General features: G+C 43.0%; 1 protein-coding gene across 2 annotated transcripts in view; it reads right to left on the reverse strand.

Annotated features, from left to right (window-relative positions):
- The window catches only part of LOC139566646 (catenin alpha-2), a 756,349-nt gene that overhangs the window by 159,566 nt on the left and 570,690 nt on the right, over positions 1-26,093 (reverse strand). For both annotated transcript variants that reach the window (XM_071387896.1, XM_071387897.1), the window contains exon 9: positions 1,593-1,745. In XM_071387896.1, coding sequence (XP_071243997.1) covers positions 1,593-1,745 — 153 coding nt within the window. The remainder of the gene's footprint in view (positions 1-1,592; positions 1,746-26,093) is intronic.

Below are 26,093 nucleotides of genomic sequence, written 5' to 3' on the forward strand. Positions count from 1 at the left end.
CAACTTCCAGTTGAGTTTTAGGTCTTTGAGAATGTTTTGAACCAAATACAATGCTTTTACTTTTAGTTGTATTTAAGACCAGTTTATTATTAACACCCATTCTGATACTGACTGTAACTCCTTATTTAGAATTTCAGTGAGCTCACTGGCTTTGGGTGCTGACATGTAGAGTGTGGAATCATCCGCATACATGGTCATTCTAGCTTTGTGTAAAACCAGTGGCATATCATTTGTAAAAATAGAAAAGAGTAACAGCCCAAGGCAACTGCCCTGAGGGACACTTCACTGTTCATATCTGATGTTCGAGAAGCTTCCATTGAATAACACTCTCTGGGTTCTATTGGCTAAGGCTGCACTTAAATCTAACTACACAGCTCCAACTATCATCTTATTACCCATATCTTTTAACCAATCATCTGTCATCTGAGTCAATGCAGTACAAGTTGAGTGCCCTTATCTAAATGCATGCTGGAAGTCAGTAGTTAACTTGTTCTCTGAAAAATACCATTTTATTTGGTCAAACCCAATTCTCTCCTTCAGTTTACTAAGAACATGAAGCAAATTGATTGGGTGGCTGTTAGAGCCAGCAAAGGGTGCTTTATTATTTTTAGGCAGCGGAATTACTTTAACCTTGCCAGGCAACCGTGACTCAGAATCGATCTTCGCCCTCCAATCAGATGGCCCAAGACTGGGTATCCTGGCCTAGCTTTTGTGACTGGCTATTTTGAGACAGACCAGAACAGAGTGCACTTTGCCTTGCTGTCAGAAAGTGGTTCCGTCCCAAATGGCACCCTATTCCCTACATAGTCCACAGCTTTTGACCAGGACCCATAAGGGTTAAAAAAATATATAGTGCACTACATAGGGAATAGGTTGCCATTTGTGAAGCACACGAGCTGTCTGGCAGCCATATACTCTTTGATCTAGACATAATAGAGAGTATATGACATGTATGTGTCTATGTGAAAAGGGTGTGTGGGTAATAGCATTTATGTGTGTTGTGTGACCATAATACATCAAGAAAATGTGTCTGTTCCTTACTAGATCAAGGCTACATCAAGGTGTGCCTGGGGCTGGTCTAGTGCTGGTGCTGCTGACCCCGGACCACATATGTTCCTGGAGTCAGTGGTTCGAACCCTCATTCCGCCACCCAGTTTCTCTGCTATTCCCTACAAATCTGTCAATGAGACTTGAAAACCCCTTTAAAAGGCATATGAAGACTGCGCCCCATATGTCTGCTTATGGCTCTCTTATTGAATGTCATGATAGTGAGGCTTTCTACCGGTAACGTATACATAGTAACGCAATAGGAATTATCTTCTGACGGTGACATTTTGAACTCTGACAAACAAAAATGACTGACAAACAAACTTTTCATTTTGATCTACAGTAGCTAGGTGGAAGCTTCCTTGGCATGTTCCTGCTCTCTCTTGTACTGTCTGGGAATGCATTATTGACATCCTATACCTCCATATGGTGTAATATGATAAGCACATCACGACTCTGCAGTACAAGGGGAAATGAGGAAGGGAGATTGGGTGCGTGGGGGTGTGGGAAAGACTGGGGGGACCAGGGGGAAAATTGTGACTTACCTCGACCAGCTTGTTGGCGTGCTCCCGGAACACCTGCGCATACTCCTTGACCTCCTTCTCGTTGCCACTCTTGGCCGCCTCGATGAGCACCAGCAGCGGCACGTTGGTCTCCAGGAACGAGTCTGAGATGTGGTCCATCACCGCCTTCCTCAACTGGAGAGAGAGGGACAGAGACAAATTGTGTTTAACTTTGTGTTTACTCAAAGTTTTAACTTTCCGTGCCAATGAAGTATAACATATTTATTATTGAATTGAGAGCGGGGGGGCGGAGAGAGAGAGAGAGAGAGAGCGAGGGGGAGAGGTGGAAGGGGAAGAGGGAGGGGAGACAGAGCGAGAAAGAGAGCGAGGGGAGAGGGACAGAGAGACGGAGAGCGGGGAGATGAGGAAACGGAAAGAGAGGACCAGCAGCAGCAGGAGGTCATAAAATAGTAAAATGGCTGCTGGCGAGGTGTCATTTTCCCCATGAGACCTTTTACGAGGCCAGCACTTTGCGACTTATATATTTGTTTATGGAATCGTTTTGCAAAACTGTCAAGGAACACAGCCCTTTTTCCCTGCTAAATGGACACTGATGGTATTCGCAGTCTCTTCATATCGGACAGTGTAACAGACTAGTGGGAATAAAGGCAGTACAATGACAGTAGACAGGTGCTTTATCTTACTAAGAGAAGGATTTGGGCATATGGACCCTTGGAGACTAACAGAGGCAAGCAAGCACGCAAACACACACACACACTCGGAAGGAAGGACAGACACACACGCGCACACACACACACACACACACACACACACACACACACACACACACACACACACACACACACACACACACACACACACACACACACACACACACACACACACACACACACACACACACACACACTCCCATCCAGTCAAATGTCTTTGGAGTAGCGGTTCAAAGGAGTCAATTGACTAGTCTTGTGAAGTTTAATTTCGCGACTATCAGACTGAAGCCATTTGAATGAATGAGCAACTACTGTGGGGACTTCACTTTAGTTTCTGATGCAATCATTCATAATTAGGCTATAAAGAAAACATTATTACACCGTGTTCCTGGTGTTAAAGAACTAAAGATTTAGAGGGGCAGCGAGGGAGATATGGGGGTGCCGGTGATTGACAAGGGCGTTTGGCTCCTAACCAGCAATGATGATCAGTCAGTCAAGCTCGTTCACACGCACAAACGCACGCGCACACACATCAGTCAGTGAAACACGCACACTCACCCCTCCACCGACCAATTAAAATCTTAACTGCCAAGCCACAGTGGAGGGACAGTAATGATGAATTATGGTTTGTGGAGGTTTAATCCATCACGCTGGTTCTTTGAGGGGAGAAAAGGAGTCTGGTACACTACTTTTGGCCGGAGCCCTATGGACCCTGGTCAAAAGTAGTGCACGACATAGCGAATAGGGATCCATTTGGGAGACATACTAGAAGCCGGCCAAGAGCTGTAGGACATGACAGGCCTACATAAGCAACTCAGCTATAGCCAAAATCTTGTGCTGGGTTCAATAGGTGGGAAATATTTTAACACTACAACCGCTTTGCCTTTCAGCCTATAAGTACCCGCTAGAGAACGTTGTCGGGCGTCCTCTTTAGCATATGCATCAGATGCATATCAACTCGCAAGGTGCAGCAAACATAAGCACCAACGCTTGACAAATAGTGCATAAACAATTATAAAGGATTAATTGCAGGAGGAAATATTTGTTGAAATATATCAATATATGTTTTTTCTTTTTACAACAACAGTTATTTGTTTAGGTAGAGTCAGGGAAGTGTTTTGTGTAATTCTACGAAGTTCGGGGAAAAACATAGGCCTATTGCCTATTTTCGTTTCCCTTACAATAAAAACAGTACAGTGTAATCCATTTGATCAACTTTATTTGTAGACTCGATTAGTAATAGAGTTATAGAAATGAATAAAGTCCAGTTACAGCTTCTTTTGACCAAGTAGAAATGAAAAAGTTAATAATATAACCAGCCAGGTGAACAGGTGAAATTATTTGCTGTATTCTTTAACAAAAGCACCATTGCATGAACAATTATAAAGGATGGATTGCATAAATACATAGAATATTATAATTTAAAGTGTATTATGTTACTAGTTTTTGCTTAGTAGCCAGGGCAATGCTGCCGCGCAAGTGGTCATGAAAGCATTGACGGCACGGATATTCTTGGAAAAAGTAAATTATGAGAGTTATTTGACAGGTAAGTGTAATAGAAACTGCGGAATATGCTCTTTCTGATACTATATAGAAATCAACATGTTTTACCTGCAAGTGACAATGAAGGAGGATTTGATAAAGTGATGCTCCTTTCCCTGCATCGGTCAATTACAAGATGCACCCATCTCTTCATGTACAATTTGACAACTGATAGGTCTAATATTGTCACTCATCAGATTATTGTCAATTTAATCTTGTCTACAGGCTAACTCTTATTATCTGTGAAATTCGTTGTGGTATAGTTTACGTGTAGTTTCGATGGGTCGGCTGTGCAGGCTGACTGGCATTGTTTTGCATTATTCTAAAGGCCTACTGGAACACATAGCATGTTTTCATTTCTCTTACAATGCATTTGATTAGTAATAGAGCTTACTTTTACAAAGTAAAACATTAAAGAGAATGGTATCAACCCGCAAGTTGCACAGTCGCACAGCTCATTAACATGAGCGCCAACGCCGATTAATATGGATTACCCAAACTCATCATTACACTATTGTTGTTCTAAATTAAATCAACTTCTTTACCCACCTTATCATTCAGTTAGGCCTAATTAAAATTTGATTGTGAAGTAACTTGCACAATTATCGCCCATTCCATCCATTTGTCATTCATTCAGTGGGCTGGCATTGTTTGCTTCGCTAGAGAGAATCAAGGATACAGTGGCTTGCGAAAGTATTCACCCCCTTGGCATTTTTCCTATTTTATTGCCTTACAACCTGGATTTTTTTTATTTTATTTTTAGGTTTGTATCATTTGATTTACACAACATACCTACCACTTTGAAGATGCACATTTGTTCTTGGGGAGATGTGAGGTGTTAGGTTTGCGTCAGACATAGCGTTTTCCTCAAAAGCTCAATTTTAGTCTCATCTGACCAGAGTACCTTCTTCCATGTGTTTAGGGGGTCTCCCACATGAATTTTGGCGAACACCAAACTTGTTTTTTTCTTATTTTCTTTAAGCAATGGCTTTTTTCTGGCCACTATTCCGTAAAGCCTAGCTCTGAGGAGTGTACGGCTTAAAGTGGACCTATGGACAGATACTGCAATCTCCGCTGTGGAGCTTTGCAGCTCCTTCAGGGTTATCTTTGGTCTCTTTGTTGCCTCTCTGATTAATGCCCACCTTGCCTGGTCCATGAGGTTTGGTGGGCAGCCCTCTCTTGGCAGGTTTGTTGTGGTGCCAAATTCTTTCAATTTTTGAATAATGGATTTAATGGTGCTCCGTGGGATGTTCAAAGATTCGGATATTTTTACAACACAACTCTGATCTGTACTTCTCCAGAACTTTGTCCCTGACCTGTTTGGAGAGCTCCTTGGTCTTCATTTATCCAACAATTGTTTACAGACATATTATTTAACTTATAATTCACTGAATCACAATTCCAGTGGGTCAGACGTTTACATACACTAAGTTGACTGTGCTTTTAAACAGCTTGTAAAATTCTAGAAAAGGATGTCATGGCTTTAGAAGATTCTGATAGGCTAATTGATATCAAAGTGAGTCAATTGGAGGTGTACCTGCGGATGTATTTCAAGGCCTACCTTCAAACTCAGTGCCTCTTTGCTTGACATCATGGGAAAATCTAAAGAAATCAGCCAAGATCTCAGAAAGAAAATTGTAGACCTCCACAGGTCTGGTTCATCCTTGGGAGCAATTTCCAAATGCCTGAAGGTACCACATTCATCTGTACAAACAATAGTACGCAAGTATAAACACCATGGGAACACGCAGCCGTCATACCGCTCAGGAAGGAGACGCGTTCTGTCTCCTAGAGATTAACATACTTTGGTGCGAAAAGGGCAAATCAATCCCAGAACAACAGCAAAGGACCTTGTGAAGATGCTGGAGGAAACAGGTATAAAAGTATCTATATCCACAGTAAAACGAGTCCTATATCTACATAAACTGAAAACCGCCATAAAATAGCCAGACTACAGTTTGCAACTGCACATGGGTACAAAGATCATACTTCTTGGAGAAATGTCCTCTGGTCGAATGAAACAAAAATAGAACAGTTTGGCCATAATGACCATTGTTATGTTTGGAGGAAAAAGGGGGAGGCTTGCAAGTTGAGGAACACCAACCAAACCGTGAAGCACGGGGGTGGCAGCATCATGTTGTGGGGGTGCTTTGCTGCAGGAGGGACTGGTGCACTTCACAAAATAGATGGCATCGTGAGGAAGAAAAATGATGTGGATATATTGAAGCAACATCTCAAGACATCAGTCAGGAGTTAAAGGTTGGTCGCAAATGGACAATGACCACAAGCATTTTTATTTATTTAGTTCACCTTTATTTAACCAGGTAGGCAAGTTGAGAACAAGTTCTCATTTACAATTGCGACCTGGCCAAGATAAAGCAAAGCAGTTCGACACATACAACAACACAGAGTTACACATGGAGTAAAACAAACATACAGTCAATAATACAGTAGAAAAAAAAGTCTATATACAATGTGAGCAAATGAGGTAAGATAAGGGAGGTAAAGGCAAAAAAAGGCCATGGTGGCGAAGTAAATACAATACAGCAAGTAAAACACAGGAATGGTAGATTTGCAGTGGAAGAATGTGCAAAGTAGAGATATAAATAATGGGGTGCAAAGGAGCAAAATAAATAAATAAATACAGTAGGGGGAGAGGTAGTTGTTCGGGCTAAATTATAGATGGGCTATGTACAGGTGCAGTAATCTGTGAGCTGCTCTGACAGCTGGTGCTTAAAGCTAGTGAGGGAGATAAGTGTTTCCAGTTTCAGAGATTTTTGTAGTTCGTTCCAGTCATTGGCAGCAGAGAACTGGAAGGAGAGGCGGCCAAAGGAAGAATTGGTTTTGGGGGTGACCAGAGAGATATACCTGCTGGAGCGCGTGCTACAGGTGGGTGCTGCTATGGTGACCAGCGAGCTGAGATAAGGGGGGACTTTACCTAGCAGGGTCTTGTAGATGACCTGGAGCCAGTGGGTTTGGCAAAGAGATTGAAGCGAGGTCCAGCCAACGAGAGCGTACAGGTCGCAGTGGTGGGTAGTATATGGGGCTTTGGTGACAAAACGGATGGCACTGTGATAGACTGCATCCAATTTATTGAGTAGGGTATTGGAGGCTATTTTGTAAATTACATCGCCGAAGTCGAGGATCGGTAGGATGGTCAGTATTACGAGGGTATGTTTGGCAGCATGAGTGAAGGATGCTTTGTTGCGAAATAGGAAGCCAATTCTAGATTTAACTTTGGATTGGAGATGTTTGATGTGAGTCTGGAAGGAGAGTTTACAGTCTAACCAGACACCTAGGTATTTGTAGTTGTCCACATATTCTAAGTCAGAACCGTCCAGAGTAGTGATGTTGGACGGGCGGGCAGGTGCAGGCAGCGATCGGTTGAAGAGCATGCATTTAGTTTTACTTGTATTTAAGAGCAATTGGAGGCCAGGGAAGGAGAGTTGTATGGCATTGAAGCTCGCCTGGAGGGTTGTTAACACAGTGTCCAAAGAAGGGCCAGAAGTATACAGAATGGTGTCGTCTGCGTAGAGGTGGATCAGAGACACACCAGGAGCAAGAGCGACATCATTGATGTATACAGAGAAGAGAGTCGGAAGCATACTTCCAAAGTTGTGGCTAAATGGCTTAAGGACAACAAAGTCAATGTATTGCAGTGGTCATCACAAAGCCCTGACCTCAATCCTATAGAAAATGTGTGGGCAGAACTGAAAAAGTGTGTGCGAGCAAGGAGGCCTACAAACCTGACTCTGTTCCACCAGCTCTGTCAGGAGGAATGGGCCAAAATTCACGCAACTTATTGTGGGAAGCTTATGGAAGGCTACCCGAAACGTTTGACCCAAGTTAAACAATTTAAAGGCAATGCTACCAAATACTAATTGAGTGTATGTGAACTTCTGACCCACTGGGAATGTGATGAAAGAAATAAAAGCTGAAATAAATCATTCTCTCTACTATTATTATGAAATGTCACATTCTTAAAATAAAGTGGTGATCCTAACTGACCCAAGACATGGAATTTTTACTAGGATTAAATGTCAGGAATTGTGAAAAACTGAGTTTAAATGTATTTGGCTAAGGTGTATGTAAACTTCCGACTTCAACTGTATATACTGAGATAATGCGACAGATCATGTGACAATTATATTGCACATAGGTGGACATTATTTAACTAATTATGTGACTTCTGAAGGTAATTGTTTGCACCATATCTTATTTAGGGGCTTCATAGCAAAGGGGGTGAATACATACAATTGAAGGTGGCCTTGAAATACATCCACAGGTACATCTCCAATTGACTCAAATTACAGTGGGGCAAAAAAGTATTTAGTCATCCACCAATTGTGCAAGTTCTCCCACTTAAAAAGATGAGAGAGGCCTGTAATTTTCATCAAAGGTACACTTCAACTATGACAGACAAAATGAGAAAAAAAAATCCAGAAAATCACATTGTAGGATTTTTTATGAATTTATTTGCAAATTATGGTGGAAAATAAGTATTTGGTCATCTACAAACAAGCAAGATTTCTGGCTCTCACAGACCTGTAACTTCTTCTTTAAGAGGCTCCTCTGTCCTCCACTCGTTACCTGTATTAATGGCACCTGTTTGACCTTGTTATCAGTATAAAAGACACCTGTCCACAACCTCAAACAGTCACACTCCAAACTCCACTATGGCCAAGACCAAAGAGCTGACAAAGGACACCAGAAACAAAATTGTAGACCTGCACCAGGCTGGGAAGACTGAATCTGCAATAGGTAAGCAGCTTGGTTTGAAGAAATCAACTGTGGGAGCAATTATTAGGAAATGGAAGACATACAAGACCACTGATAATCTCCCTCGATCTGGGGCTCCACGCAAGATCTCACCCCGTGGGGTCAAAATGATCACAAGAACGGTGAGCAAAAATCCCAGAACCACACGGGGGGACCTAGTGAATGACCTGCAGAGAGCTGGGATCAGAGTAACAAAGCCTACCATCAGTAACACACTACGCCGCCAGGGACTCAAATCCTGCAGTGCCAGACGTGTCCCTCTGCTTAAGCCAGTACATGTCCAGGCCCGTCTGAAGTTTGCTAGAGAGCATTTGGATGAGCCAGAAGAAGATTGGGAGAATGTCATATGGTCAGATGAAACCAAAATATAACTTTTTTGGTAAAAACTCAACTCGTCGTGTTTTGAGGACAAAGAATGCTGAGTTGCATCCAAAGAACACCATACCTACTGTGAAGCATGGGAGTGGAAACATCATGCTTTGGGGCTGTTTTTCTGCAAAGGGACCAGGACGACTGATCCGTGTAAAGGAAAGAATGAATGGGGCCATGTATTGTGAGATTTTGAGTGAAAACCTCCTTCCATCAGCAAGGGCATTGAAGATGAAACGTGGCTGGGTCTTTCAGCATGACAATGATCCCAAACACACCGCCCGGGCAACGAAGGAGTGGCTTCGTAAGAAGCATTTCAAGGTCCTTGAGTGGCCTAGCCAGTCTCCAGATCTCAACCCCATAGAAAATCTTTGGAGGGAGTTGAAAGTCCGTGTTGCCCAGCAACAGCCCCAAAACATCACTGCTCTAGAGGAGATCTGCATGGAGGAATGGGCCAAAATACCAGCAACAGTGTGTGAAAACCTTGTGAAGACTTACAGAAATGTTTGACCTCTGACAGTGACAACAAAGGGTATATAACAAAGTATTGAGATAAACTTTTGTTATTGACCAAATACTTATTTTCCACCATAATTTGCAAATAAATTCATTAAAAATCCTACAATGTGATTTTCTGGATTTCTTTTCTCATTTTGTCTGTCATTTACATTTACATTTACATTTAAGTCATTTAGCAGACGCTCTTATCCAGAGCGACTTACAAATTGGTGCATTCACCTTATGATATCCAGATGATAGTTGAAGTGTACCTATGATGAAAATTACAGGCCTCTCTCATCTTTTTAAGTGGGAGAACTTGCACAATTGGTGGCTGACTAAATACTTTTTTGCCCCACTGTATGTCAATTAGCCTATCTGAAGCTTCTAAAGCCATGACATCATTTTCTGGAATTTTCCAAGCTGTTTAAAGGCACAGTCAACTTAGTGTATGTAAACTTCTGACCCACTGGAATTGTGATACAATTGTTGGGAAAATGACTTGTGTCATGCAGAAAGAAGATGTCCTAACCGACTTGCCAAAACTATAGTTTGTTAACAAGACATTTGTGGAGTGGTTGAAAAACTAGTTTTAATGACTCCAACCTAAGTGTATGTAAACTTCTGACTTCAACTGTATGCACGCACCACTTTTCAAATTTTTTATTTTTTGAAACCGGTAATTTTTTTCATTTCACTTCACCAATTTGGACTATTTTGTGTATGTCCATTACATTAAATCCAAATAAAAACCCATTTAAATTACAGATTGTAATGCAACAAAATAGGAAAAACACCAAGGGGGATGAATACTTTTGCAAGGCACTGTATGTTTTGCATTAATCTAAAGGCCTACTGTATGTTTTCGTTTCCCTACAATACATGTGATTAGTAATAGAGTTACAGGAAATAAAACAGTCCCATAACAGCTTTTTACAAAGAAAAACATAAGAGAATTGTATCAACCCCCAATTTGCACGGTCAAATGATTTGCTGCTGATAAATAGGCATAACACAAACTCATCATTACACTATTGTCTTTCTAAATTAAATCAACCGCTTCACCCTCCTTATCATTCAGTTAGGCCTAATTGAAATTCAATTGTGATGTAAGGTGCACAATTATCACCCATTCATCCATTTGTCATTCATTCGGTGAGGAGAGAGAGACACATTAGCGCCTGGCTCGGTACCAACGTCCTACAGCACATTGTCTTGGCGGATTAAGGAATAGGTGTGAAAAAAAAGGTAAAAAGACTCAAAATACTTTTCTGTTTGTGATTTCAAAGGTTTGACAAATGAGCAGTGTAAAATTCTAACAATTAGGAAAAGTCAGGGAAGGAGCAGGACATAGGATTTTTTGGGGGCAGTTTAAATGTACAAAATCAAACATCAGTGGCCGTTGGCCTATGGCGGTTCTAGTGTCCCATGAGAAGGTCAGACCTGGTTTCACGTTGCAATACTTTTTGCTACACTGTACCCTACAGCATACGGTCTAACACCCAGAGCTGCATACTTGTGAGTGTGTGAGTGAGTGAGTGAGTGAGTGAGTGAGTGAGTGAGTGAGTGAGTGAGTGAGTGAGTGAGTGAGTGAGTGAGCGAGTGTGTGATGAATTGTCAAAGACTCCAGCCCCCCTAGTCATAGACTGTTCTCTCTGCTACCGCACGGCAAGCGGTACCGGAGCACCAAGTCTAGGTCCAAGATGCTTCTAAACAGCTTCTACCCCCCAAGCCATAAGAATCCTGAACATCTAATCAAATGGCTACCCAGACTATTTGCATTTCCCACCCCTCTTCCACGCTGCTGCTACTCTCTGTTATTATCTATGCGTAGTCACTTTAATAACTCTACCTACATATTACCTCAATTATCTGACACCGGTGCCCCCGCACATTGACTCTGTACCGGTAGCCCCTGTATATAGCCTCCACATTGACTCTGTACCGGTAGCCCCTGTATATAGCCTCCACATTGACTCTGTACCGGTAGCCCCTGTATATAGCCTCCACATTGACTCTGTACCGTAACACCCTGTATATAGCCTCCACATTGACTCTGTACCGTAACACCCTGTATATAGCCTCCACATTGACTCTGTACCGGTACCCCCTGTATATAGCCTCCACATTGACTCTGTACCGGTAGCCCCTGTATATAGCCTCCACATTGACTCGGTACCGGTACCCCCTGTATATAGCCTCCACATTGACTCTGTACCGGTACCCCCTGTATATAGCCTCCACATTGACTCTGTACCGGTACCCCCTGTATATAGCCACCACATTGACTCTGTACCGGTACCTCCTGTATATAGTCTCCACATTGACTCTGTACCGGTACCTCCTGTATATAGCCTCCACATTGACTCTGTACCGGTACCCCCTGTATATAGCCTCCACATTGACTCTGTACCGGTACCCCCTGTATATAGCCTCCACATTGACTCTGTACCGGTACCCCCTGTATATAGCCTCCACATTGACTCTGTACCGGTACCCCCTGTATATAACCTCCACATTGACTCTGTACCGGTACCCCCTGTATATAGCCTCCACATTGACTCTGTACCGGTAGCCCCTGTATATAGCCACCACATTGACTCTGTACCGGTACCCTGTATATAGCCACCACATTGACTCTGTACCGGTACCCCCTGTATATAGCCTCCACATTGACTCTGTACCGGTACCCCCTGTATATAGCCTCCACATTGACTCTGTACCGGTACCCCCTGTATATAGCCACCACATTGACTCTGTACCGGTAGCCCCTGTATATAGCCTCCACATTGACTCTGTACCGGTACCCCCTGTATATAGCCTCCACATTGACTCTGTACCGGTAGCCCCTGTATATAGCCTCCACATTGACTCTGTACCGGTACCCCCTGTATATAGCCCCGCTAGTGTTATGTACTGCTGCTCTTTAATGATTTGTTATTCTTATCTCTTACTGTTTTTAGGTTTTTTCTTAAAACTGCATTGTTGGTTAAGGGCTTGTAAGTAAGCATTTTACTGTCAGGTCTACACCTGTTGTATTCGGCGCATGTGACAAATAACGTTCGTTAAGAGTGTTAGGAAAGAGACTTCTTTTGTAATGCAAGCAATGTGCCATGTTCATTTGGGTTGCGGGGTACCTGTGCATGGCATTTGGAGAGAGATGGGTAGCGCGCTCCTAGTTAATGATCCATCTCCCCCTGTGCTAATAATCTCATCTATGACTTTTAATGACCTCTAGCCTCCTCGTTAATAGCCTTTAATATTACTTTTTGATTTAATAGCCTTTAATATTACTCTTTTCCCATTGTCAGTGTGCTATAGTCTTGAGTCTGATTGAATATGTCTCATCATTTATCTGTATATAATGTAAATGTAAATACTATATCATGTTGGAGTAAACATACTCCACCATATATATCTGTATACATAGGGGCGGTGTCCCGGACACAGAGTAAGACTAACCCTGGGCTGAAAATAAAAAATATCAATAAAAAATGTGTTCAGGATTAGGCTGAATCTGTGTCCCAGGAAACCGCCACTTGATGTTATAATATTCATGTTCAATAGTAAATGTTCAATTAAATAGTACTGAGAAATCCCTCAGAGTGAATTTGAGGTGTTAGACTGAGACTGAAAGAAGGGATGATACAGTAGAGAAATGTTCCTCCTCTTTGCACCATCAGCATGCCAATGCCCGAACCCCACAGGACTCCCACTTAAATCTCTCTCTCTCTCTCTCTCTCTCTCTCTCTCTCTCTCTCTCTCTCTCTCTCTCTCTCTCTCTCTCTCTCTCTCTCTCTCTCTCTCTCTCTCTCTCTCTCTCTCTCTCTCTCTCTCTCTCTCTCTCTCTCTCTCTCTCTCTCTCTCTCTCTCTATATATATATATATTTAGGGTAATCACAAGACAACTAGTGGCCTTTTTGGGTACTTCAGATTATCACAGGTGTCTGTAATTATCTCTGGCCCTGTGTGTGGCCTTACCACATGTAAAATACATAAAATAATAAAATAAGATACACAAAATAGAATGACAAAGCTGTAAAACATTATTCTAAATATAAACCATCAACTTAGTGAACAGCATTGGTGTTTAATGTAAGGGTTTCCACTTGTATATATTTTACTAGGTAAATATGTGTCACGTTCGTCGTAATGTGGAAGAAGAGAGGAGGACCAAGGCGCAGCGTGATACGAATACATTCTTCTATTTATTAATAACGAAACGAAGAACACTTAAACAAACTAATCAAAACAACAAAACGAACGTGAAGCTATATACAGTGGGGAGAACAAGTATTTGATACACTGCCGATTTTGCAGGTTTTACTACTTACAAAGCATGTAGAGGTCTGTAATTTTTATCATAGGTACACTTCAACTGTGAGAGACGGAATCTAAAACAAAAATCCAGAAAATCACATTGTATGATTTTTAAGTAATTAATTTGCATTTTATTGCATGACATAAGTATTTGATACATCAGAAAAGCAGAACTTCATATTTGGTACAGAAACCTTGGTTTGCAATTACAGAGATCATACGTTTCCTGTAGTTCTTGACTAGGTTTGCACACACTGCAGCAGGGATTTTGGCCCACTCCTCCCTACAGATCTTCTCCAGATCCTTCAGGTTTCGGGACTGTCTCTGGGCAATACGGACGTTCAGCTCCCTCCAAAGATTTTCTATTGGGTTCAGGTCTGGAGACTGGCTAGGCCACTCCAGGACCTTGAGATGCTTCTTACGGAGCCACTCCTTAGTTGCCATGGCTGTGTGCTTCGTGTCGTTGTCATGCTGGAAGACCCAGCCACGACCCATCTTCAATGCTCTTACTGAGGGAAGGAGGTTGTTGGCCAAGATCTCGCGATACATGGCCCCATCCATCCTCCCCTCAATACGGTGCAGTCGTCCTGTCCCCTTTGCAGAAAAGCATCCCCAGAGAATGATGTTTCTACCTCCATGCTTCACGGTTGGGATGGCGTTCTTGGGGTTGTACTCATCCTTCTTCTTCCTCCAAACAGGGCGAGTGGAGTTTAGACCAAAAAGCTCTATTTTTGTCTCATCAGACCACATGATCTTCTCCCATTCCTCCTCTGGATCATCCAGATGGTCATTGGCAAACTTCAGACGGGCCTGGACATGCGCTGGCTTGAGCAGGGGGACCTTGCATGCGCTGCAGGATTTTAATCCATGACGGCGTAGTGTGTTACTAATGGTTTTCTTTGAGACTGTGGTCCCAGCTCTCTTCAGGTCATTGACCAGGTCCTGCCGTGTAGTTCTGGGCTGATCCCTCACCTTCCTCATGATCATTGATGCCCCACGAGGTGAGATCTTGCATGGAGCCCCAGACCGAGGGTGATTGACTGTCATCTTCAACTTCTTCCATTTTCTAATAATTGCGCCAACAGTTGTTGCCTTCTCACCAAGCTGCTTGCCTATTGTCCTGTAGCCCATCCCAGCCTTGTGCAGGTCTACAATTTTACCCCTGATGTCCTTACACAGCTCTCTGGTCTTGGCCATTGTGGAGAGGTTGGAGTCTGTTTGATTGAGTGTGTGGACAGGTGTCTTTTATACAGGTAACGAGTTCAAACAGGTGCAGTTAATACAGGTAATGAGTGGAGAACAGGAGGGCTTCTTAAAGAAAAACTAACAGGTCTGTGAGAGCCGGAATTCTTACTGGTTGGTAGGTGATCAAATACTTATGTCATGCAATAAAATGCAAATTAATTACTTAAAAATCATACAATGTGATTTTCTGGATTTTTGTTTTAGATTCCGTCTCTCACAGTTGAAGTGTACCTATGATAAAAATTACAGACCTCTACATGCTTTGTAAGTAGGAAAACCTGCAAAATCAGCAGTGTATCAAATACTTGTTCTCCCCACTGTATATAAAGTGCAGACACAAGCAACCAATACATAGACAATAACCCACGAAATCCCTAAAGAATATGGCTGCCTAAATATGGTTCCCAATCAGAGACAATGATAAACAGCTGCCTCTAATTGAGAACCAATCTAGGCAACCATAGACATACAAACACCTAGACTAGAAAACACCCCATAAACATACAAAAAAACCTAGACAAGACCAAAACACCTACATCCCCCATGTCACACCCTGACCTAACTAAAATAATAAAGAAAACAAAGATAACTAAGGCCAGGGCGTGACAATATGTCTTTGTTGTTAATGTATTGGCACCAAACTGGTGGCGGTTGTGAAAAAAGTCAATAGCTGGAAAAGTTGCAGAGTTCATTGAAAATAATGGCATTGTTGATTAGATGCTTTTTCTCATTATTAAGCTATTTTCTCTTGAACCATATCGTTTATCCACTAGAAAATCATAGACAATATGGATAAAGATATAAAAAATGAATACCATATGTTCATATATTTTCAAAGTTATTCAAGTATAAATTACCCAAGTTACAATAGATTACATTTTAATAACCAAAATTACTGAATGTCTCTCTCTCTCTGCACTCTATTTCAATCCAACCCTCCTTCTGTATTTGACTACCTCTCTTCCGCCTAAGTTATTTGGAGCAGGCACTACAACTGCACTACTACTCTACTACTCTATAGTACTATTTCTACTGTACTAGTGCGATGGCCAAAGTGACGGTGTTCTGTATATCTTTGTCATTGTCCTGTACATTTGGATAATTAAAGTACTATATCATGCACGGTATCATACATTGTGTGGTCGTATGGTATCACCATAGAGATGAGTTGGTGTTGGAAGTTACGTTGGTATAAAGGCCATTGGACTACGCTGACTCTATCACACTATCGTGCCGACCTAAACTGAACCGTACTGTGCTGGCTCGGATCGATGTTATTTTTCAAATGGTCTTTTCCAGCATCAACTATGGTATCTCGGACTCGGTTCAATATTGTGAAAAGGTTATTTGTCCATCAGCCACCTTCGACCTATGTCCTGATGTCATATCATCATATGAAATGGGTGACACTGATCAAACACAATTGCAGTGACTTCAGTCTGCCTTCCCTTGAATACTGTGATGTCTATTGTGTAGTAGATGGAATCTGAGCGAGAGTCATGTAATCTTGCTGGTAAATTGGAAAGGAAAAAAGAGTGGAGTGCGCCTCTGATTTCTCCTGCTCGGACTACGAAAACAGCGAGTGGAAAATTGGAACCACCAAAAAGAGAGAATGAGTGCTTTAGCTCAAATTGCTTTGAGCGTCTACCAAAAAGTTTGACGGATTATGAAATACCTGTTCATCTCTCCCTCTCCTCTCTTCCCCTCCCTCTCTGTCTAATCCTCTACCGCTCTTCTAACTTGTCATCCACACATCGAGTTAGAAGCCCAGTTAAACCCGCTGCGATTCACACCTAATTCTAAAGCTGGATAAAAGCGTTGAAATGAATGCTGTGAAATAATTTGGACGGCATATTTAGTTAACCAACAAACCTGGGAGAGATTCATATCCGTTTGGCTGTTTGCCGATAAGCAGAGGGCCGTGTGATCTTCAAAGATGGAGATTAGCGTTTGCTTTACAAATTAGCTTTTGTAATGGTGGAGAGAAACTGTGTTTTTTTGTGAATTAGACACCTGCTCTGACACAACAAAACAGATGTCTGATGGTGAGAACTGTCGCAAAGATCCCCTGTGTGTGTGTGTGTGTGTGTTTGTGTGTGTACTGTATGTGTGTGTGTGTGTGTGAGAGAGAGAGTGTGTCTGTGTGTGAGAAAGAGTGTGTCTCTTCGATATGATGCAGAATGTCTGACTCATCAGTGTTATGTAAGAGATCGGCACGAGGAACGCAGATTTTTACATTGGCGATGATTTACTCTACCCCCCCATCCCCACCTCATTGCCCCCCCCCCCCCCTCCAAACCCTACCCCTGTTCCCTGTTCGTTTGCGACAAGAGAAATAAAGTGCATCAAAAAAGCTTAAAACAAATATGCAACTATAAGGAAGACAATAGAGAATCCAATTGTGAAAGGGAGAACATCGGCGGGGTGGTTTGGAGTCATATTCCCCCGTTCCCCCGTCTCACTTGTGAAGCGCAAGCATTTCACTACACCCGCAATAACATCTGCTAAACACCTGTATGTGGCCAATAACATTTGATTTGATAACTGACCGTGAAATATTACTCCTAGGAGTTTAACTTGTTCAATTGTCAACCCCTTTATGCACAACTTCCGTTGAAGTTAACTGTAGGTCTAAGATGCTTTGAACCAAATACGTTCCTTTTGGTTTTTAGATGTATTCAAGACCCGGTTTAACTGTTAATGACCCATTCTGACACTGACTGTAGCTCCTTGCTATGAGTCTCAGTGAGCTCGCTGGCCGTCGCTGCTGATTTGTAGAGCGTGCAGTCATCAGCGTACACAGTCCTTTTAGCTCCTTGTAAGACGAGTGGCAAATACGTCGTGCAAATAGAGACGAGTAACAGCCCGAGCAACACGTGTGGCAATAAGAGTGGGCTTGAGGATAACCACCCGAAAGAGGACACTGGAAAGCCTTGGTCAGAATGTGTCTGCCTCTGCAGTCTTTCTAGAAAGGTGTTTTATGGTAAATTGACCCACTGGCTGGTTACTATAGCAGCTGTACTGTGCCTGAATTCCCCCATAGTCCTATTCACCCGAACATGTATGCAGAATGTGTAATAACACCGTATCAGTTAATGGCTTGTGCGCAGCTGATGTAGACTAGATAGGTGCAGCACGGCTGATAATACATACAGCGTGTGGACCAGCAAGGTACAGGACAATAGATGATGGCTGGAGTTGGATTTTCCCAGCAGTCCATAATGAGTGCTGACATTAAAGGCCCGGTGCAATCAAAATACAGTTTCTCTGTGTTTTATATCACCACTATTTACACCCCTATTTGTACAACAGCGGATGAAACGAACACTGTAAAAGTGTGAAAAAATGTGATCAGTGTTATTTCCTCATAGTTGCTAGTAGAAAATAATACAATCTACACAGCAGGTTTGCATGGGTGCGGTACACTGGTTAACAGACCAATAAAAGGAGACTTATAAACCTCTCTGCCAATAACAGCTAATTTTCCGTTTTCCCCTCCCCACTCAGACCACTCCTAGACAGTCCAAGCAAAAGTCTTGCTTGAGAATTCTTTGGGGGGGGGCTAAAAAGCTATATTTGCCAATTTGAATGGAAATCTATAACAGTAAGGTACACTACATGACCAGAAGTATGTGGACAGCTGCTCGTCGAACATCTCATTCTAAAATCATGGGCACTAATATGGAGATAGGTCCCAACCTTGCCACACCCGCCACTCTTCTGGGAAGGCTTTCCACTAGATGTTGAAACATTGCTGCAGGCACTTTGCTTCCATTCAGCCACAAGAGCATTAGTGAGGTCGGGCACTGATGTTGTGCGATTAGGCCTAGTTCGCAGTCAGCGTTCCAATTCATCCCATGTCCAATAGAGTTGAGGTCAGGGCTCAACTCTATGCAGGTCAAAAACAGATTCGTCCATCGGACTGCCAGATGGTGAAGAGTGATTTATCACTCCAGAGAACACGTTTCCACTGCTCCAGAGTCTAATGGCGGCGAGCTTTACACCACTCCAGCCGACGCTTGGCATTGCGCATGTTGATCTTAGGCTTGTCAGCAGCCTACCAGCAATGGAAACCCATTTCATGAAGGTCACGATGAACAGTGATTGTGCTAAAGTTGCTTCCAGAGGCAGTTCGGGAATTCGGTAGTGAGTGTTACAACCGAGGCGAGACAATTTTTACACGCCACACGCTTCAGCACTCAGCGGTCCATTCTGTGAGCTTGTGTGGCCGACCACTTCGCGGCTGAGCCGTTGTTGTTCCTAGACGTTTCCACTTCACATGAACAGCACTTAGGGTTTTATACACCTGTCAGCAACGGGTTTGCGTGAAATAGCTTCATCCACTAATTTGAAGGGGAGGCCACATACTTTTGGTGATGTAGTGTACTTAACTGTACCCAGATTTGATATTTATATAAAAGCTGTATTGGGCCTTTAAGGGTGTCGTGAGCTCGTCTATCAGCCTCCCTCCTCCTTCCCTTTCTTATCAGTCATTTCTGGTGGCAGGCCCGGGTCCCCGGGTCCCCGTGGGGCGTTGCCCATAGAAGCAACGCCACAGGGTCATCAGGCGGTGATGGAGCCCAAGCGAGTAGCGGGGGGAGAGTCAGTGGAGTGCAAAACGACTGACCGTTTGACACCATACCTGTCACGCTGACTGCAGTGTGGGGGGCATTGTCAGTCAGCTAGATACTGTGACGTGTCACTATGGAAGCATTTGTAAGTTAAACAGCGATACTATATTATCGACTTGAATCGTCTTTTCGTGCCCGCTGTTATCTGTCGGAAGTGAAACACTAACAGATTTACTGATACCAACCTGAATCCTAATTTTGTGCCTGTTACCAGCCGATAGCATTCAAAGATCAACACATACATTGATCTACTGTAGAATGTATAGAAGGGGAAAAAAACACATACGCTTTCCGTTTATAGACCACAGTGATTGTGCATTTCTCGTATGGCTAATCAACGAGCCATCTGTCACACTGCGAAACAGCTGTTCCTCTGATTCCCAATTCCCCTGCACTAGAAACAAACAGCAGAATTAATAACCATTATAATGAGCGGGCGCTGTAGCATTTGTTGCGCCGCTGCCACGGGGGAGCCCTGCGATCAGCCGTCAGTCAAGATTGGGAGCGAGCCCCGGTGAATAAGTAACTCGACAACAGGAATTCATAACAAACAGGATGACAAGGCTAGGGACACATGGCACGTCTCTAGGCACCCTGTCCATTAATAATGCACTACTTCTGACCAGAGCCCTATAGGCCCTGGTCAAACTTATGGCACTATTTAGGGAATAGGCTGTAAATTGGGACGCAGCCTGTGGCGGTAGCTGGCTATCAGAGGAATAGTAATTTCATCGAGGCGAGACATTTGAGGATATTAGCTCGGCGCACAATCAGCCCTTCTCTTTCCCCAATTAGGACTATTAATCAACTTCTGGAACAGCTGGGACGCTATTTTTACAGTTCCAGATTCAGCCTCTCTCTCCAACCCTCTCTTTTGTTCTCTTTCGCCCATATTGGCTTTCACTTTGTTTCATCCCTTTGGCCTTAAACCAGCTGCCGGCAGTACCGTGGCATTATTGCTAGTCACAGAAAGGGACTGGCCATAGGGCATTTCGGCATATGCCAGATGGGCTGGTCTATCTTTAACCCAGTGGGCCTGTCTAAACATCGCACAAAATGATCCTTATCTGGCTAATAGTATGTGCCTCCTTGTGTGACAGTGAATGACCACCTATGGCCTCAGATCTATCAAATCAAAGCACATTTTTTGTAGACAACAGGTGTAGACTAACAGTGAAATACTTACTTAGGGGTATTTTACAACAATACAGAGTTAAAGATAAGATAAAACATTTAATAAAAAATTGAAATAGTCACACAAGGAATAATGATGTCAGCATGGCATATGTGCTGTTGCCTACCCTCACCACCTGGGGGCGGCCAGTCAGGAAGTCCAGGATCCAGAGGATTCAGTTGCAGAGGGAGATGTTCAGTCCCAGCTTCTGATAGGCTAATTGACATCATTTGAGTCAATTGGAAGTGTACCTATGGATGTATTTCAAGGCCTACCTTCAAACTCAGTGCCTCTTTGCTTGACATCATGGGAAAATCTAAAGAAATCAGCCAAGACCTCAGAAAAAAAATTGTAGACCTTCACAAGTCTGGTTCATCCTTGGGAGCAATCTCCAAACGCCTCAAGGTACCATGTTCATCTGTACAAACAATAGTACGCAAGTATAAACACCATGGGACCACGCAGCCGTCATACCGCTCAGGAAGGAGACGCATTCTGTCTCCTAGAGATGAACGAGGAGGCCTACAAACCTGACTCAGTTACACCAGCTCTGTCAGGAGGAATGGGCCAAAATTCACGCAACTTATTGTGGGAAGCTTGTGGAAGGCTACCCGAAACGTTTGACCCAAGTTAAATAATTAAAGGCAATGCTACCAAATACTAATTGAGTGTATGTAAACTTCTGACCCACTGGGAATGTGATGAAAGAAAAAAAAGCTGAAATAAATCATTCTCTCTACTATTATTCTGACATTTCACATTCTTAAAATAAAGTGGTCATCCTAACTGACCTAAAACAGGGAATTTTTACTAGGATTAAATGTCAGGAATTGTGAAAAACTAAGTTTAAATATATTTGGGTAAGGTGTATGTAAACTTCCGACTTCAACTGTAGGTATTACAGACTGAGTCAGGGATAGGTTGAAAATGATCGCTGTTCTGATGCCCAGAAGCTGTTTTGGGTCATAGGAAACGATGGCGAAAACATTATGTACAAAAAAAGTTAAGTTCAGCGCAAAAAACACACAAAATAGCATAATTGGTCAGGAGCCCGTGAAAAGGCTGCTATACATCCCAGAGCCAGTCTACTGTCAACAAAGGGATTGAATGGGTAGTCATTGGTCATACAACTTTTTTGGTTAGAGCTACCATGCGTTGTTTAGCCAAATAACTACATACATACATACATACAGTACATACTGTAACGTAAACTCACCCCATTCCGTACAAATGTGCGTAACCGCGACATTCAAACGAGGCTACAAAGAAAACTAATGGGACTGTAGCGACTGTGTTGACTTCAAAATCTGGGGTGTGAACTAAGTTTCTGTTCAAGCGTTGATCGACATGGTAATGGATATATAGTATTGGAGAAAAGTTGAAAAAACGGACCCTCCGTTACATCGTGAAGTGTCATGCCGTAACGTACAGCACGCATAACACAACTATTTATGTCTTACAATCTCTCTCCACCAGGTGTAGCACTTCTCTCATCGTTTTCATCCACCTCTGGCCTGCTCGCCTCCCTACCTCTGAGGAAGTACAGTTCCCGCTCAGCCCAGTCAAAACTGTTCGCTGCTCTGGCACCCCAATGGTGGAACAAACTCCCTCACGACGCCAGGTCAGCGGAGTCAATCACCACCTTCCGGAGACACCTGAAACCCCACCTCTTTAAGGAATACCTAGGATAGGATAAAGTAATCCTTCTAACCCCCCCCCCCCCCTTAAAAGAGTTAGATGCACTATTGTAAAGTGGTTGTTCCACTGGATATCATAAGGTGAATGCACCAATTTGTAAGTCGCTCTGGATAAGAGCGTCTGCTAAATGACTTAAATGTAAATGTAAATGTTTAAAAACAAGAAATGGACAGTGACGGGGGTAAGGGGGATACCTAGGCATTTTTTGCGTCATCACTGTAAGCGATCATGAATCTCAAAGCCGCTGTTTACATCTGAAGATTACTTTAGCACCGCCCTAAAAACCCGATTCAAATTCGACACAAACCTTCAAATAGGTATGTAATGACACATTATATAAACTCTTTATAGTGTTTTATTTACATTTTAGAGGCGATAAGGCGATAAGTTGGACAGATCAAGTGAAAAAAAGTAGTTTTCCCACACAACATCTCTCCTTCTCACTATCACGCATTAGTTTCGATTCCCCACCCGCCATTTTTAAAAAGACCCGGGGCGCTAAAATAAGGTCAATTGTACGGACCAAGGCGATGTACAAAAGTGAGTGAGTTTACGTTACATATTCAAGTAAATTAAGATAAAGAAAGTAACATAGGTTCCATATTAAATGGCACCCTATTCCCTATTGTGCCATGGTCAAAAGTAGTACACTATATAGTGAATAGTGAGCCATTTGGGATGCAGGCTTTATCCTTCAAAGTCATACTTTAGAAGTTGTCCTCGCCTGTGCTACTCTCAGCCTCTCCGTCTCTTACTGTAGCAAACAGTGCAAGCATTAGCCTGTAAACAAGAACAAGGGCCAGGCAGTCTCTCTCTAGCGGCTTTTAGGCTAGCAGAAAGCGGGCAGGGCCCTGCTTATTCATTCTGGCCTGCTAATGCCCACTACCTTTACACAGAACCCCCTTGCCAGGCTGGGTGACCTGTCCCACTTAACAGAAGGCAAAGCGGGTGGCGCCAAGGTGTTAAGAGCAATGCCACTTAGAGACTTGTGTGTGTCCGTGTGTGTTTTGTGGTGGGTGTGAGGGTGTCTGTTTTGTGCGGAGTTAAATTACTCTGTACAGAGTTAAATTATGAAAGAAGCGAGGATTCCCGATTTAAAAGCTATAGTATCGCAGCGAATGCATTTTTCTCGATGAGAACATGTACTATTTCTTAGTAAAAGAGAAGGCGAAGGGGGAAAATGCAGATATCAATCACTTCCCTACGAACGTCTCTCATTGTCTCATTCAAAGACACTGTATACCAAGGGTTGTCCTTTATGGACAGATCACAATCTAATTTCACATGTTATCTGTAGCTAGGTAGGTCAAACTAAGTCTGCTTTGATGTCCAATGGAAGTTCATACATCTGTACATGCAAATGTTATCTTACACCACATCGATTAACACCTATCGTCGATAGCATCCCTTCATTCCTCCCGACTGCTGGAAGCAAAACCCAACCTGGTAAAGCGGTGGAGCTTCCACCTTGAACACGAGCAGAGGGGTCAAAGCATCCTAGTATTAACACATTGCTTGCCTTCTAATTTGCAGATGCGGCTGCCATATTTCTCTCGCAGAGGTCGGTGGTAGTCGCCGACAGATAGATGTTAGCTATGAAGTGTGTGTGTGTGTGTGTGTGTGTGAGAGAGAGAGCGAGATACTCTGCGGTCTGCAAGAGCAACAAGTGCACTGTACGTAGCCCATCTGTAAATAGCCCATCCAACTACCTCATCCCCATACTCTTATAAAATGTTTTGCTGTATCTCTACTTGCACATTCATCTTCTGCACATCTATCACTCCAGTGTTTAATAGCTACATTGTAATTGTTTCGCCACTATGGTCTATTTATTGCCTTACCTCCCTTATCTTACCTCATTTGCACACACTGTATATATACGTTTTTCTCTATAGTGTTATTGACTGTACGTTTGTTAATTCCATGTGTAACTCTACGTTGTTGTTTGTGTCACACTGCTTTGCTTTATCTTGGCCAGGTCACAGTTGTAAATGAGAACTTGTTCTAAACTAGCCTACCTGGTTAAATAAAGGTGAAATAAAATAAATATATACATGTGTTGTAATTAACCAGAGCGACTCATCCCCCAAGTCTCCACAAACAGACATGGGTTGCGTCCCAAATGGCACCCTATTCCCGACATAGGAGTGTCCGATAGCACTTTGGTCAAAAGAAGTAGTGCACTATATAGAGAATATGGTGCCATTTGGGACGCAAACACAGAGTAAGCTTTCACCACGCATGGATGTCTCATCACCATCACCATCATTCAATCTAATTTACAAACCCAACGACATTTGATGACGCATCTCTGATTAACTGGGGCCACGAGTCGTTTTCCCAGAACTCTGACAGATACACATGCTGTCAAGGAGAAGACAAATATTGTAGGAGAAGTGAGAGCACTTGTGTTACAGACGAAGTGTCCAAGTGGAGTCGATTACGAAGAAAAACACAGGGGAAAAAATATTTGTCTATCCCAAATGGCACTATAGACACTAAAAAGTGCACTAAATTTGTCCTGAGTCCTATGAGCCCTGGTCAAAAGAAAAAGTGGACTAAAAAGTGAATATGGTGCCATTTGGGAGGCATCCATTATTGCACAACATGTGTTTTGGCACTGCTGCATTTAGTCTCAGTTTATTGGAATGTCATGGAGACTTATTGTTCATGGTCAATTAGATCAACTTCAATACTACAATTCTCCTTTACAGAGTAAGACATCATCTTATAGATGATTTGAGTAGTGTATGTGAAGGCTGCATGTATGATAAACCAAATCCAAATCCACTTCACAGATCTTCATTGCAAAGGGTTTAAACACTGTTTCCCGTACTTGTTCAATGAACCATAAACAATTAACGAACATGCACCTGTGGAACGGTCGTTGAGACACTAACAGCTTACAGAGACGGTAGGCAATTATGGTCACAGTTATGAAAACTTAGAACACTAAAGAGGCCTTTCTATTGACTCTGAAAAACACCAAAAGAAAGATGCCCAGGGTCCTTGCTCATCTGCGTGAACGTGCCTTAAGCATGCTGCAAGGAGGCATGAGGACTGCAGATGTGGCCAGGGCAATAAATTGCAATGTCCGTACTGTGAGATGCCTAAGACAGCGCCACAGGGAGACAGGACAGACAGCTGATCATCCTCGCAGTGGCAGACCACGTGTAACAACACCTGCACAGGATCGGTACATCCGAACATCACACCTGCGGGACAGGTACAGGATGGCAACAACAACTGCCCGAGTTACACCAGGAACACACAATACCTCCATCAGTACTCAGACTGTCCACAAAAGGCTGAGAGAGGCTGGACTGAGGGCTTGTAGGCCTGTTGTAAGGCAGGTCCTCACCAGACATCACCGGCAACAACGTTGCCTATGGGCACAAACCCACCGTCGCTGGACCAGACAGGACTGGCAAACTTCACTGACGAGTTGCGGTTTTGTCTCACCAGGGGTGATGGTTGGATTCGCGATTATCGTCGAACGAATGAGCGTTACACCGAGGCCTGTACTCTGGAGCGGGATCGATTTGGAGGTGGAGGG

The sequence above is a fragment of the Salvelinus alpinus genome, chromosome 39 (assembly GCF_045679555.1).
Source record: "Salvelinus alpinus chromosome 39, SLU_Salpinus.1, whole genome shotgun sequence".
NCBI classification, from domain to species: Eukaryota; Metazoa; Chordata; class Actinopteri; order Salmoniformes; family Salmonidae; genus Salvelinus; species Salvelinus alpinus.